Source organism: Oncorhynchus gorbuscha, linkage group LG26 (assembly GCF_021184085.1).
Source record: "Oncorhynchus gorbuscha isolate QuinsamMale2020 ecotype Even-year linkage group LG26, OgorEven_v1.0, whole genome shotgun sequence".
NCBI classification, from domain to species: Eukaryota; Metazoa; Chordata; class Actinopteri; order Salmoniformes; family Salmonidae; genus Oncorhynchus; species Oncorhynchus gorbuscha.
Genome location: NC_060198.1, coordinates 148,276 through 164,186, shown reverse-complemented (window position 1 = coordinate 164,186; position 15,911 = coordinate 148,276). Strand labels below are relative to the sequence as shown.

The 15,911-nt window shown below is 47.1% G+C and overlaps 1 protein-coding gene across 4 annotated transcripts; it reads left to right on the top strand.

The window, feature by feature from the left end:
• The first annotated feature begins 347 nt into the window (after window positions 1–347).
• LOC124015530 (A-kinase anchor protein 8-like) lies at window positions 348–15,340 on the top strand. Of its 4 annotated transcripts, none has more exons than XM_046330803.1 (10): window positions 348–501; window positions 1,192–1,230; window positions 3,004–3,214; window positions 7,198–7,762; window positions 8,532–8,643; window positions 8,738–8,769; window positions 8,927–8,957; window positions 11,517–11,634; window positions 13,748–13,889; window positions 14,372–15,340. In XM_046330803.1, the coding sequence occupies exons 1-10, from the start codon at window positions 477–479 to the stop codon at window positions 14,528–14,530; spliced, it is 1,434 nt and encodes a 477-aa protein (XP_046186759.1). In that variant the 5' UTR covers window positions 348–476; the 3' UTR covers window positions 14,531–15,340. The 4 variants fall into 4 exon arrangements, with proteins under 4 accessions (XP_046186759.1, XP_046186758.1, XP_046186756.1 ...); XM_046330802.1 differs by having other exon boundaries at window positions 349–501; window positions 3,010–3,214; window positions 11,517–11,673; window positions 14,372–15,335; XM_046330800.1 differs by having other exon boundaries at window positions 349–501; window positions 11,517–11,673; window positions 14,372–15,334.
• The last annotated feature ends 571 nt before the right edge of the window (window positions 15,341–15,911 follow it).

Here is a 15,911-nt window from a genome sequence, read left to right as displayed (position 1 = left end):
TAATGAAGTATAGTTACCTGTAGCCAGTTCTATTTTATATGTATATTTTGCCTTGGATGCAAGTAAAAAACAAACAAACACGTATTTATTTGTATGTACATGTTGTGTGCTCTCTGCATACTACTAATTTATAATATGTTTTCATTAGGGAAATCTATAAAATATGTTAAAAAAAATTATGATTATTCCCAGTAACTGATTAGAAATATTGTCATAACGTCACTCGCTTTTGTTAACTGACAGACTCGATAACCAATTACAGTGTAGAGTTTTCTGATCAGCCAATAGTCGTATGGGGAGTGGCGTCCTGCTTTCGGATGACCCAATGAGAGAAACGAGGAGGTGTGTTTGGTGACCCCAGCTAAACATATTCGCCCACTGCTGTGTCCGTTGCTCCTGGTTTGCTAACGGCTACAGTAGCTAGCTTTATATATATTTTTAAAAATCCGTAAACAACAATAACATATCATCAAATTATGGAAGGCCGTGGCTACAGTTCAGGTATGTATCAAAATATTCAAATGGGTTTATATTTTCACTAGGTTATTCATGTTCACGATGTTATATTACTAACGTCAGCTAGCTAGCTAATTACAAGCTAACGTTAGCTAGCCATTCAAGATGGCTAGCAAACTAAAATATTAACGTTATCTTGTACATTATACATTGTCATTTTACAGAACCGGTAATGCATGTAATACGTAGCTAGCTGTGGTTTATATAGAAAGATAACGCCACAGTCTTGGTGTGTAATCTCATTAAAATGGAGTCCGTCTGCCACGACTTGAACTCACAATAGCGTTAAGAAAATGGCCGCCATATGCCGTTTTTCTACATTCCTCCTCCAGGGAATACGTTCCCCACAGCCCTTCACGTGTATGTAACTAACGTTAACGTACTAACTAGCTATGATTGCCACCGTTAACGGTATAGCTAATGTTTTTTTTTTGTAAAAGCGCAAGGTTGCCGACTAGTTAACTAACGTTAGTTAGCGAAGTTAGTTGGTTAGCTAACAGGTAAGTTAGCGGGCTAACTAGTTTCTTTGTTGTCAAACGTTCACCCGTGTGAATTCATTAGGTAGCTATACTACGCGTGTGTACGTTATTCTGATATGCCACATTGCGTTATACAACCCGTCTTGGAGTGCTTGTAGATAACCCTTTAATTTGAAACCTCTCTTTAATCTGTTAGGAGGATACTCGAGCTGGGGAGGAGGGTCGGGGAGCCGAGGTAAGAGAGAGAACCTACTGAACCTGTTAACACCAGTCTAGAACATTACATATCTGAATTGCCCAAGAATATGTGGCAGCGGTTTTAGTTGAATAAACAGTAACACTTTAACACACCACAGAATGTTAGCTGGCACCTTGCTTGGGGAGGACAGGCACACGGTATTTTTTTATTTTTAATTTCACCTTTATTTAACCAGGTAGGCTAGTTGAGAACAGGTTCTCATTTGCAACTGCAACATGGCCAAGATAAAGCATAGCAGTGTGAACAGACAACACAGAGTTACACGTGGAGTAAACAATTAACAAGTCCATAACACAGTATAAAAAAAGGGGCAGTCTATATACAATGTGTGCAAAAGGCATGAGGAGGTAGGCGAATAATTACAATTTTGCAGATTAACACTGGAGTGATAAATGATCAGATGGTCATGTACAGGTAGAGATATTGGTGTGCAAAAGAGCAGAAAAGTAAATAAATAAAAACTGTATGGGAATGAGGTAGGTGAAAATGGGTGGGCTATTTACCAGTAGACTATGTACAGCTGCAGCGATCGGTTAGCTGCTCAGATAGCTGATGTTTGAAGTTGGTGAGGGAGATAAGTCTCCAACTTCAGCGATTTTTGCAGTTCGTTCCAGTCACAGGCAGCAGAGTACTGGAACGAAAGGCGGCCAAATGAGGTGTTGGCTTTAGGGATGATCAGTGAGATACACCTGCTGGAGCGTGTGCTACGGATGGGTGTTGCCATCGTGACCAGTGAACTGAGATAAGGCGGAGCTTTACCTAGCATGGACTTGTAGATGACCTGGAGCCAGTGGGTCTGGCGGCGAATATGTACCGAGGGCCAGCCGACTAGAGCATACAAGTCGCAGTGGTGGGTGGTATAAGGTGCTTTAGTGACAAAACGGATGGCACTGTGATGGACTGCATCCAGTTTGCTGAGTAGAGTGTTGGAAGCCATTTTGTAGATGACATCGCCGAAGTCGAGGATCGGTAGGATAGTCAGTTTTACTAGGGTAAGTTTGGCGGTGTGAGTGAAGGAGGCTTTGTTGTGGAATAGAAAGCAGACTCTTGATTTGATTTTCGATTGGAGATGTTTGATATGAGTCTGGAAGGAGAGTTTGCAGTCTAGCCAGACACCTAGGTACTTATAGATGTCCACATATTCAAGGTCGGAACCATCCAGTGTGGTGATGCTAGTCGGGCATGCGGGTGCAGGCAGCGATCGGTTGAAAAGCATGCATTTGGTTTTACTAGCGTTTAAGAGCAGTTGGAGGCCACGGAATGAGTGCTGTATGGCATTGAAGCTCGTTTGGAGGTTAGATAGCACAGTGTCCAATGACGGGCCGAAAGTATATAGAATGGTGTCGTCTGCGTAGAGGTGGATCAGGGAATCGGCCGCAGCAAGAGCAACATCATTGATGTATACAGAGAAAAGAGCCGGCCCGGTAATGGCTGGAGTGGAATTAGTGGAACGTTTCAAACACATCGTTTCCAGGTGTGATGCCATTCCTTTCGCTCTGTTCCTGGACATTGTGTGCCGTCCTCCCCTCAGCAGCATCCTGTGCTTTAAACATAATTGATTGTGTTGACTTATCATATTTACAAGATGCACTTAGCCAAAGGCGCCCATATCGAAATTATTGGAATTTAAACGAGGTAGCCTATGATTTGGCTCATTTTTGATTCAGGTAGCTAGCTAGCTACACCTCTATACCACTGCCTGTAATCTGTGTGATCCTCACCTTAAAATCATCTCTGCTCTCCCCCGAGGCTCAGACAACTATGACTCATATGGAGGGGGCTACAAGGACTCCATGTCAGGGATGGGGGGCTACGGAGGGGGGCACAAGAGGGGTCTCTCTGGGAGCTCTCTGTTGTCAACGGGGACCAGTGCAGACGCTGTCATCGCTAAGATCAACCAACGCCTTGACATGCTGACCCAGCTGGAGGGAGGCATGAAGGGTGGGGGGCGCAGCGACAGGTAACACACACAGATCTCTAGCTGACATGCACACACTTTATTTTTCCCTGGCTGGTAAAGGAGTCCGCATGCTTCTCAGCCCAAAGTGTCCGGAACAGCTTGTGCATATATCATGACGACATTGTGACATTTTTGTGGTCTTCGGTACATTTCACCCTGGGTTGTTCGGTACATTTCACCCTGGGTTGTTCTGTCAAACAGTATCGATTCTTCAGGAAAGTCTTTGTCATTCAACGAGAGATGATGATTGGTTTTCAAGCAAATTCTTTCATTGAGAAATACTGCACAAGACATCTTAGTTACGTTTAAAATTGACTATGATCTCCTCTGCAAAAAAAGTGAACATTTGATATTCCACGAGTTATTAGATGAACTCTTGACTATTTTGAGGGAGTGTATACTGGCTACGGCGCCTCAAAATGGACAGACTATTGCCGCGTTTCTCATTTTTCAAGCGAAGGTCTTTTAAGGCAGTATGCAACCACACTCGTTCAGTTCGCCGACTATTATAGCTAGCACCAGCCGAACTGAAGCAAGCTAACACCTTAACTCTCCCCTGGTTTCAACTCGCCACACACGCACGTCTTTGCACTCAAGATCAATCACACACCTTGACACAGTTGTGTAGTCTGCCTTTCCAACACTATACATACACTCACTCAATCATCTGACCTGTGCCTCTCCAGTGTTTTCCACACATCTGCAGCTAGCTGTTTTCCATATCAATCCTCCTTTCTCTAAACACCTCAATCACCGCACAATGCTGCCACACCCTCGCTCTTTCTGCTTGAATCACCTCCCAATGCTGCTGCCACACCCTCTCTCTTCCTGCTTTAACCTCTCTGGGATATGTGGGACGCCAAGCGACAATGCAGAGCGCCAAATTCAAATAAATTACTATAAAAATGTAACTTTCATGAAATCACACATGTAATACACCAAATTAAAGCTACACTTGTTGTGAATTCAGCCAGTGTGTCAGATTTCAGAAAGGCTTTACGGCGAACGCAAACTATGCTATTATCTGAGGACAGCACCCCAGCAAACATACAGACGATCATCAACCCTACAGGCGCGACACAAAATGCAGAAATAAAGATAATTCATGCCGTACCTTTGACGAGCTTCTTCTGTTGGCACTCCAATATGTCCCATAAACATCACAAATGGTCCTTTTGTTCGAATAATGCCGTCGATATATATCCAAAATGTCCATTTTATTAGGCGCGTTTGATCCAGAAAAACACTGGTTCCAACTCGCGCAGCATGACTACAAAATGTCTCATAAGTTACCTGTAAGCTTTGTCCAAACATTTCAGACTACTTTCCTAAAACAACTTTAGGTAAAATTTAAGACGGGATTAACTGTGTTCAATACCGGAGGAAAACAAAGTGGATCCTCTAACAACGAGTACACCTCTCTCTCTCGCCTCGTTCTGAACGGTGCTGCTTCTTCATTTCTCAAAGGAAAAAAACCTCAACCAATTTCTAAAGACTGTTGACATCCAGTGGAAGCGATAGGAACTGCAAGAAAGTCCCTTTAGATATCTGGATTACCAATGAAAACCCAATGAAAAGAGTGACCTCAACAAAAAAAAAACATCTGAATGGTTTGTCCTCTGGGTTTCACCTGCCAAACAAGTTATGTTGTACTCACATACATGATTCAAACAGTTTTTGAAGTTTCTGAGTGTTTTCTATCCATATCTACTAATAATATGCATATCTTAGCTTCTGGGCCTGAGAAGCAGGCAGTTTACTTTGGACACACTTTTCATCCAGACATGAGAATACTGCCACCTATCCCAGAGAAGTGAATCACCTCACAATGCTGCTGCCACAGCCTCTCTCCCTGCTTTAATCACCTCACATTGCTGCTGCCACAGCCTCTCTCTCTCTCCCTGCTTTAATCACCTCACAATGCTGCTGCCACAGCCTCTCTCCCTGCTTTAATCACCTCACATTGCTGCTGCCACAGCCTCTCTCCCTGCTTTAATCACCTCACATTACTGCTGCCACAGCCTCTCTCCCTGCTTTAATCACCTCACATTGCTGCTGCCACAGCCTCTCTCCCTGCTTTAATCACCTCACATTGCTGCTGCCACAGCCTCTCTCTCCCTGCTTTAATCACCTCACATTGCTGCTCCACAGCCTCTCTCTCTCTCCCTGCTTTAATCACCTCACAATGCTGCTCCACAGCCTCTCTCCCTGCTTTAATCACCTCACAATGCTGCTGCCACAGCCTCTCTCTCTCTCTCCCTGCTTTAAACACCTCACAATGCTGCTGCCACAGCCTCTCCCTTTAATCACTACATACCACCCACATATTTCCTGTCCCCGCCCTCCTTAGCTAGCCCCTCCCCCTGGACACGACTAGGATGTAACGGTAAGGGTTACAGGGTAAATATCCAATGTATTTCAGTTGGGGAAACGTTTTGATTTAAAGGGTAAACTCATAAGGTTGGTTTTGTACAATTGGGAACCATTTTTTCCCCCCATGGGGATTTTCAGACCTCAAGGATACGTATTGCATCAATTTGCTGAAACATGTTATGTTAAGTAGTCTATTTCTCCGATTCCAGTCCGTTAGTTTGGGTAACACAAGTAGGTTTAGTCTAAACCTAGAAGGTAGCTAGCTGTAGTTAGGGGGTTTTAACTGTCGTTGAAGTAACGATATTAACTATCGCCTCTACCTGGCTCCTCCCACCAAGAACTAGAGATATGAGCCTCTACCTGGCTCCTCCCACCAAGAACTAGAGATATGAGCCTCTACCTGGCTCCTCCCACCAAGAACTAGAGATATGAGCCTCTACCTGGCTCCTCCCACCCAGAACTAGAGATATGAGCCTCTACCTGGCTCCTCCCACCAAGAACTAGAGATATGAGCCTCTACCTGGCTCCTCCCACCCAGAACTAGAGATATGAGCCTCTACCTGGCTCCTCCCACCAAGAACTAGAGATATGAGCCTCTACCTGGCTCCTCCCACCCAGAACTAGAGATATGAGCCTCTACCTGGCTCCTCCCACCAAGAACTAGAGATATGAGCCTCACCCTGGCTCCTCCCACCCAGTATGTTGTCCTGGGTGTAGTTGGTTTGTCTTCATTATACTGTTATGCTTATGGATTCCCATTCATATACCCAGGTAGATCCCTCACCACCACAGTCACAGTTCCCAGACACGGGGAAGTCAGCAGCAGGTCGTTATAGTATACTGCCCCCTCGTGTCATGGCGGTAGAAGTGCAGCACCCACAGATCCCCCAAATGCACTCCCCTGTCTGATCTGACTCAGAACAGACAAATACACCAACATGTCCACCTCATCCTGACTCTCTGTGTCTGAGCGGGAGGTTGCTCGAGGGGGGAGGAGAGAGAGAGAACGAATGCCGGTGACAACAACCAAGGTTATATTTTGGCTGAGGCCCCACCCTGTAAATGCACAACGAACACCAACTAAATGTGCCCCCGCCCCCTCTGTATTGTGGTACAGTCTAATCACCCCCACATGCAATTTGCCACATGGAACAGTCCTGTTTCTATAAGGCTGCTCTTGTCTGTCTCTCTGTGACCCATGAACCAACCCTGATATTCTGTACAGCTCCAGCTCTGTCCCCACCTCCACCCCACACGATGAGACCTCATCTTGACTAGAAAGGGAGTAAACCCCCCCCTCCCCCACTATTGGGGTACCAACCAACCCCCCCTTTGACCTCAGAGAGAAGGGTGGGGTGGATGAGAAATGGGGAATGCTCAAATGTGTGTAAACCAAATGTTGACAGAGAAAAGCCTTCCTGCCATGAATGCCTACATCAAGACTCAGCAGCGTTGGGATTGGCAGAAACATTCTGCATCATTATGACATCACTAATGTGGCTCATCATCTTGGGGGGAAACATGTCATAGAGAGAGGAGTAAAAGGAGGGGAAGAGATTCCCTCCCTCACTCTACTCGTTCTACCACTCCCTCCCTCCCCCTTTTCGCAGGTTTGACCAATACGAGTCGTTCGACTCGCGGGGCCCCTCCTCCCTCCCCTCCCGGGATCTCTACAGATCCGGTAGCTATGGTTACGGCGATGGCCGAGGGGACATGACCCAAAGAGCTTCAGGCTTCGGAGGAGGTGGTGGTCTAGGCTCAGGCTTTGACAGCTCCTCCTCCTACGGAGCTGCTAAGATGCAGCGGCAGAACATGAGAGACTCCTTCTCCAGTGGCCAAGGAGGAGGAAGCTGGGCCGGAGCAGGCCAGCGCTCCCCGAGGAGGGGGGGAGGCCGCGGAGGGTTTGGAGGCCGCAGATCCGACCCCACTCCCATGGGTGGAGGTGGTGGTAGGATGGGTGGAAGAGGAGGAGGCCGGGGAGGTGGCGGTCACTCCCCTGGGGGTAGGGGCAAGCTCCCATCCCTCCTGGGTCACCGCATGCCCCACCAGACCGGGGCCTTCCACCAGTCCGCTCAACAGGGCCGGGTCCCTGGGCACCAGGACTTCCCCGGGCGCCACTTTGGAGGGGGCCCCCAGGGAGGCCACCAGCGCGGGCGCAAGAGGCCCCTCAACCGAGTAAGTACCCTACCGTACTGCCCGCCAGTCTGCCAGCCCCACAGCAGGGCATGATGACCTACCTACCAACCCCCGCACCCCTGTTCATCAACCCCCGTACCCCCTAAACGCTCCCCTACCCTGCCTACAGTGCTAAGGGACTGGGGAGGCGTGGATATAATTGACATGACAACTACCCCCCCGAACTCAGTTTGGTCATCATACTATCGCCCCCAGTCCCTATTCAATATAGCCACAAATGCCTCTTTGATTGAACCGAACTGTCCCCCTCCCATTGAAAGGAAACTGCCCTGCTCTAAGAAATAGTGGCCCCTACCAACACTACCCAGCAGAGATCTGGACCAAACTCCATTATAATGTCCGTTCTCTGGGTTTTAATCTTCTGTTTTTATTTTGCCTGGTTCTGCCCCTGATGGAGGCCTTATGGTAATAGTGGAGATATGTCAGGGAGTCCACTGAAAGTGCCTTTTGAGAATCTATTGGAAAGTGCCTTTTGAGAATCTATTGGAAAGTTCTGTTTGAGAATCTATTGGAAAGTTCTGTTTGAGAATCTATTGGAAAGTTCTGTTTGAGAATCTATTGGAAAGTTCTGTTTGAGAATCCATTGAAAAGTCTATTAGAGTAATGGTGAAGGGATCCAAGTTAGTGTTATTAGTCCACTGATAGTCCCAACATGTTTTGCATGTCAGCAATCACGTTTGGAAGATATTTGACTTTGAAGAAGCAGTGTCACTGGCCACGTCACCAATGTGATGATGATGTCCCCCAGCAGCAGCAGCAGCCTGGTGGTGGTCAGCGTGACGGTCAGAAGAAGAGAAAACAGACTCTGACCGCAGCAGATGAACCAGAGTCCAAGATGAACAAGACAGAGACCGCTGAAGGTACCACACACACACAGAACAGACGACAATGGCCACACACAGTAACTACCCCTATGCACTGTCTGACCTGACTGTCTTTCTGTCTCTCTGACAGAACCAGCAGAGAACAACGGTGAAGAAAATGAGGTGAGGAGCTGCTGTGACTTAACACATCTGTGTGTGTGTGTGTGTGTGTGTGTGTGTGTGTGTGTGTGTGTGTGTGTGTGTGTGTGTGTGTGTGTGTGTGTGTGTGTGTGTGTGTGTGTGTGTGTGTCAGTACTCATTTAGTTTCTCTCCTCTCCAGGCAACCAAAGCCCCAGCTGATGGAGAGAAAGGTAAGATGGATTCATCTCCTCTGTTATTAGACCTCCTACTATCCTCCATCAACTGGCCCCTTTTCTCCTCTTCTTCCTCTCTTCAACTGGCCCCTGTTCTCCTCTCATCATCAATTGGCCCCTGTTCTCCTCCTCACAAAACGACTATCAATTGTCTCCATGAACTTGCCCAGTGATTTTAAAGTAATGATAATTAGTGGACATTTAGAAAACATTGTAATGAGATGGGACAATAGCCTGCTACGGTGCGTTTCCATTGAACCGTGTTGTCATAGAAACAAACACACATTCCCATCTAGTGTCTTGGAGGTGTTTCCATGATCTATTTAGTCTGCCCTTCCACCTATCTGTTTCATGTCTCAGGTAGTCTGCCTGCCCTCCCACCTGTCTGTTTCATGTCTCAGGTAGTCTGCCTGCCCTTCCACCTATCGGTTTCATGTCTCAGGTAGTCTGCCTGCCCTCCCACCTGTCTGTTTCATGTCTCAGGTAGTCTGCCTGCCCTCCCACCTGTCTGTTTCATGTCTCAGGTAGTCTGCCTGCCCTCCCACCTGTCTGTTTCATGTCTCAGGTAGTCTGCCTGCCCTCCCACCTGTCTGTTTCATGTCTCAGGTAGTCTGCCTGCCCTCCCACCTGTCTGTTTCATGTCTCAGGTAGTCTGCCTGTCCTCCCACCTGTCTGTTTCATGTCTCAGGTAGTCTGCCTGCCCTCCCACCTGTCTGTTTCATGTCTCAGGTAGTCTGCCTGCCCTCCCACCTGTCTGTTTCATGTCTCAGGTAGTCTGCCTGCCCTCCCACCTGTCTGTTTCATGTCTCTCAGGTAGTCTGCCTGTCCTCCCACCTGTCTGTTTCATGTCTCAGGTAGTCTGCCTGCCCTTCCACCTGTCTGTTTCATGTCTCAGGTAGTCTGCCTGCCCTCCCACCTGTCTGTTTCATGTCTCAGGTAGTCTGCCTGCCCTCCCACCTGTCTGTTTCATGTCTCAGGTAGTCTGCCTGCCCTCCCACCTGTCTGTTTCATGTCTCAGGTAGTCTGCCTGCCCTCCCACCTGTCTGTTTCATGTCTCAGGTAGTCTGCCTGCCCTCCCACCTGTCTGTTTCATGTCTCAGGTAGTCTGCCTGTCCTCCCACCTGTCTGTTTCATGTCTCAGGTAGTCTGCCTGCCCTCCCACCTGTCTGTTTCATGTCTCAGGTAGTCTGCCTGTCCTCCCACCTGTCTGTTTCATGTCTCAGGTAGTCTGCCTGTCCTCCCACCTGTCTGTTTCATGTCTCAGGTAGTCTGCCTGTCCTCCCACCTGTCTGTTTCATGTCTCTCGGGTGGGAGGGCAGACAGGTAGTCTGCCTGCCCCATACCTGTCTCTGCCTTTCATGTCTCTCGGGTGGGGGAGGGCAGATGGGCAGAATGCAATAATTGGCTAATGAGCCTGTCTGTTTCATGTCTCTCGGGTGGGAGGGCAGCCATGGTGAAACTGTCTGTTTCATGTAGATCGGGTGGGATGGTGAAACAGGAATCAAAGCCAAATGGGCAGAATGCAATAATTGACTAATGAGCCATATTCTAATAATTCTCATATGCCAAAGTGTCGCCATGGTGAAACTTGCACACCTGTAGATCTGAAAGAATTGGATGGTGAAACAGGAAGACCAGAGATGCCTCGTCCCTGATTGGCAGATGAGTGGCAACCCTGATTAGAAGCACTTGCTGCTCATTGGTTGTTCCCTACAAATGCTGTTTTGAAGATTTCTTTTTTTTACCGACACACTGAATACGGCTGCAAAAGCGGAAACGTCTGTGTACGCTATCCTTGATGCAGTGAAAATAATAGAAATTGAAAAATTTAGGTACGCTTGATTTAACAAGTGTTTAGAATTAAATGTGGCGTCTAGCTTCTAGTTTGTTTTACGTGATGACATCACATACCTTAAATTATACTTGTGGAAAAGTTTCCTTTTCCGCTGTAAAGAAAGTTGGACAACAGAGAGATTGTTGAGCGGAGAACATTTCTCCTATCGCTGCCGTTTCTGTATTTGGATTAGTTTTTTGCCTTATTGCTTCTGTCAAATGGACCTGGGTCAATGCAAAACTACCGACAGTCTCTCTTTCCTGCTCCTCTCCTCTTTTATTCAAGCTGGGTGACGTTTCACAACTCTAGATGTAATTTTCAATAGACTGCCCCTCTCCTTGCTTCCCTCCCTTGCCCGCTTCCCTGTCACCTCCTCCCTCTTTCCCTTCCCTGTCACCACCTCCCTCTTTCCCTTCCCCTCCAACCCGAAAACCTTCTCTCCCTTTCCCTCGCTCTTTCCCCTTCTACCCTCTCCTTCCCCTTCTACCCTCTCCTTCCCCGTCTCCCCCTCCCTCTCTCTTCCCCGTCTCCCCCCCTCTCTCTTCCCCGTCTCCCCCTCCTCTCTCTTCCCCGTCTCCCCCTCCTCTCTCTTCCCCGTCTCCCTCTCTCTTCCCCGTCTCCCTCTCTCTTCCCCGTCTCCCTCTCTCTTCCCCGTCTCCCTCTCTCTTCCCCGTCTCTCCATCCGTCTTCCTGTCCAACTGTAAACTCTCCTCTCTCCCCAGTGGTGTCGATGCAGGAGGAGATCTCTCAGATGAAGAAGAAGCTCCAGACAGGGAAACAGACTCCTCCCCAGGACAAGGTCCCCAAAAACAGGAGGAAGAGGGGCGGCTTCCTGGAAAGGTCAGGGGTCACACTAACACCCAAAAGTCAAACCCAGAGGTCAGTTATTACAAAATACATCTCTTAATTGCTCTTCCGTCTAATTTTCTTTCTTTTCTGTCTGTCCTTTACATATCTTCTCCTCTCTCTCTTCTGTTTCTCAGAGGTCAGCGTTATTATACGGAGTCTTCTTTTCCTAAATACAGTGCCTTCAGAGAGGATTCATACCCCTTGACTTTTTCCACATTCTGTTACAAAGTGGGATTAAAATGGATTTAATTCTCTTTTTTTTTGTCCCATTACATGTTAGAATAACCTTTTGTCAACTTGCTTGTTGATCATTGCTAGACAACCATTTTCAGGTCTTGCCATAGATTTGAAAGCAGATTTATGTCAAAACTGTGACTCAGGAACATTCACAGTCGTCTTGGTAAGCAACTCCAGTGTATATATGGCCTTGTGTTTTATTGTCCTGCTGAAAGGTGATTTCCTCTCCCAGTCTGTTGGAAGCAGACTGAACCAGGTTTCCCTCGAGGATTTTGCCTGTGATTATCTCCATTCTGTTTCTTTTTATCCAGAAATTCCCCAGTCCTTAATACAAGCATACCCATAACATGATGCAGCCACCACTGTGCTTGAAAATATGGAGGGTGGTATTCCATAATGTGTTGGAAATGTCCCAAACAACATTGTATTCAGGACAAAAAGTGAAATGCTTTGCCACATTTTTTGTAGTATTACTTTAGTGCCTTTTTGCAAACAGGATGCATATTTTTGGAATATTTTAATTCTGTTCAGGCTTCCTTTTCACTTTTTCAGTTAGGTTAATATTATGGAGTAACGCTTGTTGATCCATACTCAGTTTCCTCTTAAGTTCTGTGACTGTAAAAGTCACCATTGGCCTCATGGTGAAATACCTCGTTAGGAAGGACGCCTGTATCTTAATAGTGACTGGATGTATTGATCCACCTTCCAAAGTGTAATAACTTCACCCTGTTCAAAGGGATATTCAGCATATGCTTTTTTTTATAGAGCAATCGGTGCCCTTTGAGGCATTGGAAAACCTCCCTGGTCTTTGTGGTTTAAATTTACTGTGCGATTGAGTGACCTTACAGATAATTGTACATGTGGGGAACGGAGACGAGGTCGTCATTCAAAATCATTTACTGTGCAACAGTATTATTACACACGGAGTCCATGCAACTTACTATGTGACTTGTTAATCACATTTTTACTCCTGAACTTATTTAGGCTTGACGTAACAAAGGGGTTGGATACTTATTGAACCAAGACAGTTCAGCTTTCATTTTAAATACATTTGTAAAAATTTCATGAAACATCATTCTACTATGACATTATGTGTATTGTGTGCAGCAGGCCAGTGACAATAATTAATGTAATCCGTTTTAAATTCAGGCTGAAACAAAATGTGGAACGAGTCAAGTGGTGAAAACTCTGAGGGCTCTGTATGTTCTCAGTGAGGGCAGAATCTCCCCTCTCCCTCTCCGCTCTCTCCCCTCTCCCCTCTCCCCTCTCTCTCCCCTCTCTCTCCCCTCTCTCTCCCTCTCTCTCTCTCCCTCTCCTCTCCCCTCTCTCTCCCTCTCTCTCTCCCTCTCTCTCTCTCTCTCTCCCCTCTCTCTCCTCTCTCTCTCTCTCTCTCTCTCTCTCTCCCTCTCTCTCTCTCTCTCTCTCTCTCCGCTCTCTCTCTCCTCTCTCTCTCTCTCTCTCCGCTCTCTCTCTCCTCTCTCCCTCTCTCCGCTCTCTCTCTCGCTCTCTCTCTCTCCTCTCTCTCTCTCTCTCCCCTCTCTCTCTCTCTCTCTCTCCGCTCTCTCTCTCCGCTCTCTCTCCCGCCTCCCGCTCTCTCTCCCGCCTCCCGCTCTCTCTCCCGCCTCCCGCTCTCTCTCCCCTGCCTCCCTCCCTCCCTCTGTCTCCTCTCATTATTTTCCTAGATATTCTCTGAGGGCAGAATGACCTCCTGTAGTCTTTCCTCTGTCTCTGTGAATGGATGGGGGGATAATGCATTACTCAACACTAACCACTTAGCTGTAGTTTCACTCACCACACCGTCCAACATATCTGCCTCTGATTGGGCCGGCAGGCTTGTGGTCTGACGGCTGTTCTGTGTGGTCGACAGGGTGACGTTTGCGTGCTCGGTGTGTAAGTTCCGTTCGTTCTACCACGAGGACATGGCAGTCCACCTGGAGAGCAAGTTCCACAAAGATCACTTCAAGTTCCTGTCCAGTCAGCTGTCCAAACCCACCACAGACTTCTTACAGGTAGACACACACGATCAAAGGTGGACACGCACAGGCAGACACATGCAGATGGCGACACACACAGGCAGACACATGCAGATGGCGACACACACAGGCAGACACATGCAGATGGGGACACACACAGGCAGACACATGCAGACGGGGACACACACAGGCAGACACATGCAGACGGGGACACACACAGGCAGACACATGCAGACGGGGACACACACAGGCAGACACATGCAGACGGGGACACACACAGGCAGACACATGCAGACGGGGACACACACAGGCAGACACATGCAGATGGGGACACACACAGGCAGACACATGCAGACGGGGACACACACAGGCAGACACATGCAGATGGGGAACACACAGGCAGACACATGCAGATGGGGAACACACAGGCAGACACATGCAGATGGACACTTTCAATCTCCTGTAAGATTCCCGTGTGTTTTGAGCGACCCCCCTCTTACTGTGTGTGTCCACACCAGGAGTACCTGAACAACAAGTATAAGAAGACGGAGCAGAGGACCAGTCAGATGGAGAACCACTGTGCTGCCATCTGTCAAGTCTACAAGGAACAGGACCTCACCAGGCGTAAGGACAGCAGTGTGTTTGTGGTGTCTGCCAGGGCTTCCGTTTGTCGCTAATAGCAGGCTATTGTGACATAATGCATTTGAACTTTCCCACCAATGAAAATACCAGTGAATAAACTGGTGATTAAGATCAGTTGCTGCTGATTTGAAGATCAGACGGCTGTTTGTTGCTGCTGATTTGAAGATCAGACGGCTGTTTGTTGCTGCTGATTTGAAGATCAGACGGCTGTTTGTTGCTGCTGATTTGAAGATCAGACGGCTGTTTGTTGCTGCTGATTTAAAATCATGCTCTGTTTGATAAGACCAGTTATTGCGCAACAACAACCTACTTTGTAATGAGCTGGAGGCCATATGAATCTATTGAAAACGTGTACTTCATTCTGTGAAATGTGTTTTACTACATATGGAGGCATGTCTTACCTCGCTTCCAAGTAGCCAGAATCCAACCAAACGTAACAGGCAGTTATTTGATAGACCTATTGCCATTGAAACCAGTAGCCCTTTTCTCCTGTTCTATTGGTTGTCAAATCTTGGAGAAGAGAATTTTCACCTTTATAAAAAAAAATTTCACATTTATAACACAACATTCCATGTTATTCTCGCATTTGCAGACTAGTGTTTTATAGAGTTTACTATTCCTCGTGGTGATTGGATAGACATCATTTAGCCTAATAGTAGTCGGCCTTAGAGTAGACACAGGCGATTATATTACATTTGTTTTCTCTTTTCTTTGCACAGGAAAATGTTGGCCTTTTTTTCATAAACACATTTCATGCAATTCTACCAGACTTTGGAGACATTAGCAGAGAGACTTTGGAGACATTAGCAGAGAGACTTTGGAGACATTAGCAGAGAGACTTTGGAGACATTAGCAGAGAGACTTTGGAGACATTAGCAGAGAGACTTTGGAGACATTAGCAGAGAGACTTTGGAGACATTAGCAGAGAGACTTTAGAGACATTAGCAGAGAGACTTTAGAGACATTAGCAGAGAGACTTTAGAGACATTAGCAGAGAGACTTTAGAGACATTAGCAGAGAGACTGGAGACATTAGCAGAGAGACTGGAGACATTAGCAGAGAGACTGGAGACATTAGCAGAGAGACTGGAGACATTAGCAGAGAGACTGGAGACATTAGCAGAGAGACTGGAGACATTAGCAGAGAGACTGGAGACATTAGCAGAGAGAGAGACTAGCAGAGAGACTGGAGACATTAGCAGAGAGACTGGAGACATTAGCAGAGAGACTGGAGACATTAGCAGAGAGACTGGAGACATTAGCAGAGAGACTGGAGACATTAGCAGAGAGACTGGAGACATTAGCAGAGAGACTGGAGACATTAGCAGAGAGACTGGAGACATTAGCAGAGAGACTGGAGACATTAGCAGAGAGACTGGAGACATTAGCAGAGAGACTGGAGACATTAGCAGAGAGA

Excerpts from the sequence above, each read along its gene's own strand:
- LOC124015530 (XM_046330800.1), top strand. The coding sequence starts at position 477 with ATGGAAGGCCGTGGCTACAGTTCAG. Across the intron at positions 8,644-8,737 it reads CAAGACAGAGACCGCTGAAG|AACCAGCAGAGAACAACGGT; the intron begins GTACCACACACA and ends TCTCTCTGACAG. Across the intron at positions 11,674-13,747 it reads CCCAAAAGTCAAACCCAGAG|GGTGACGTTTGCGTGCTCGG; the intron begins GTCAGTTATTAC and ends TGTGGTCGACAG.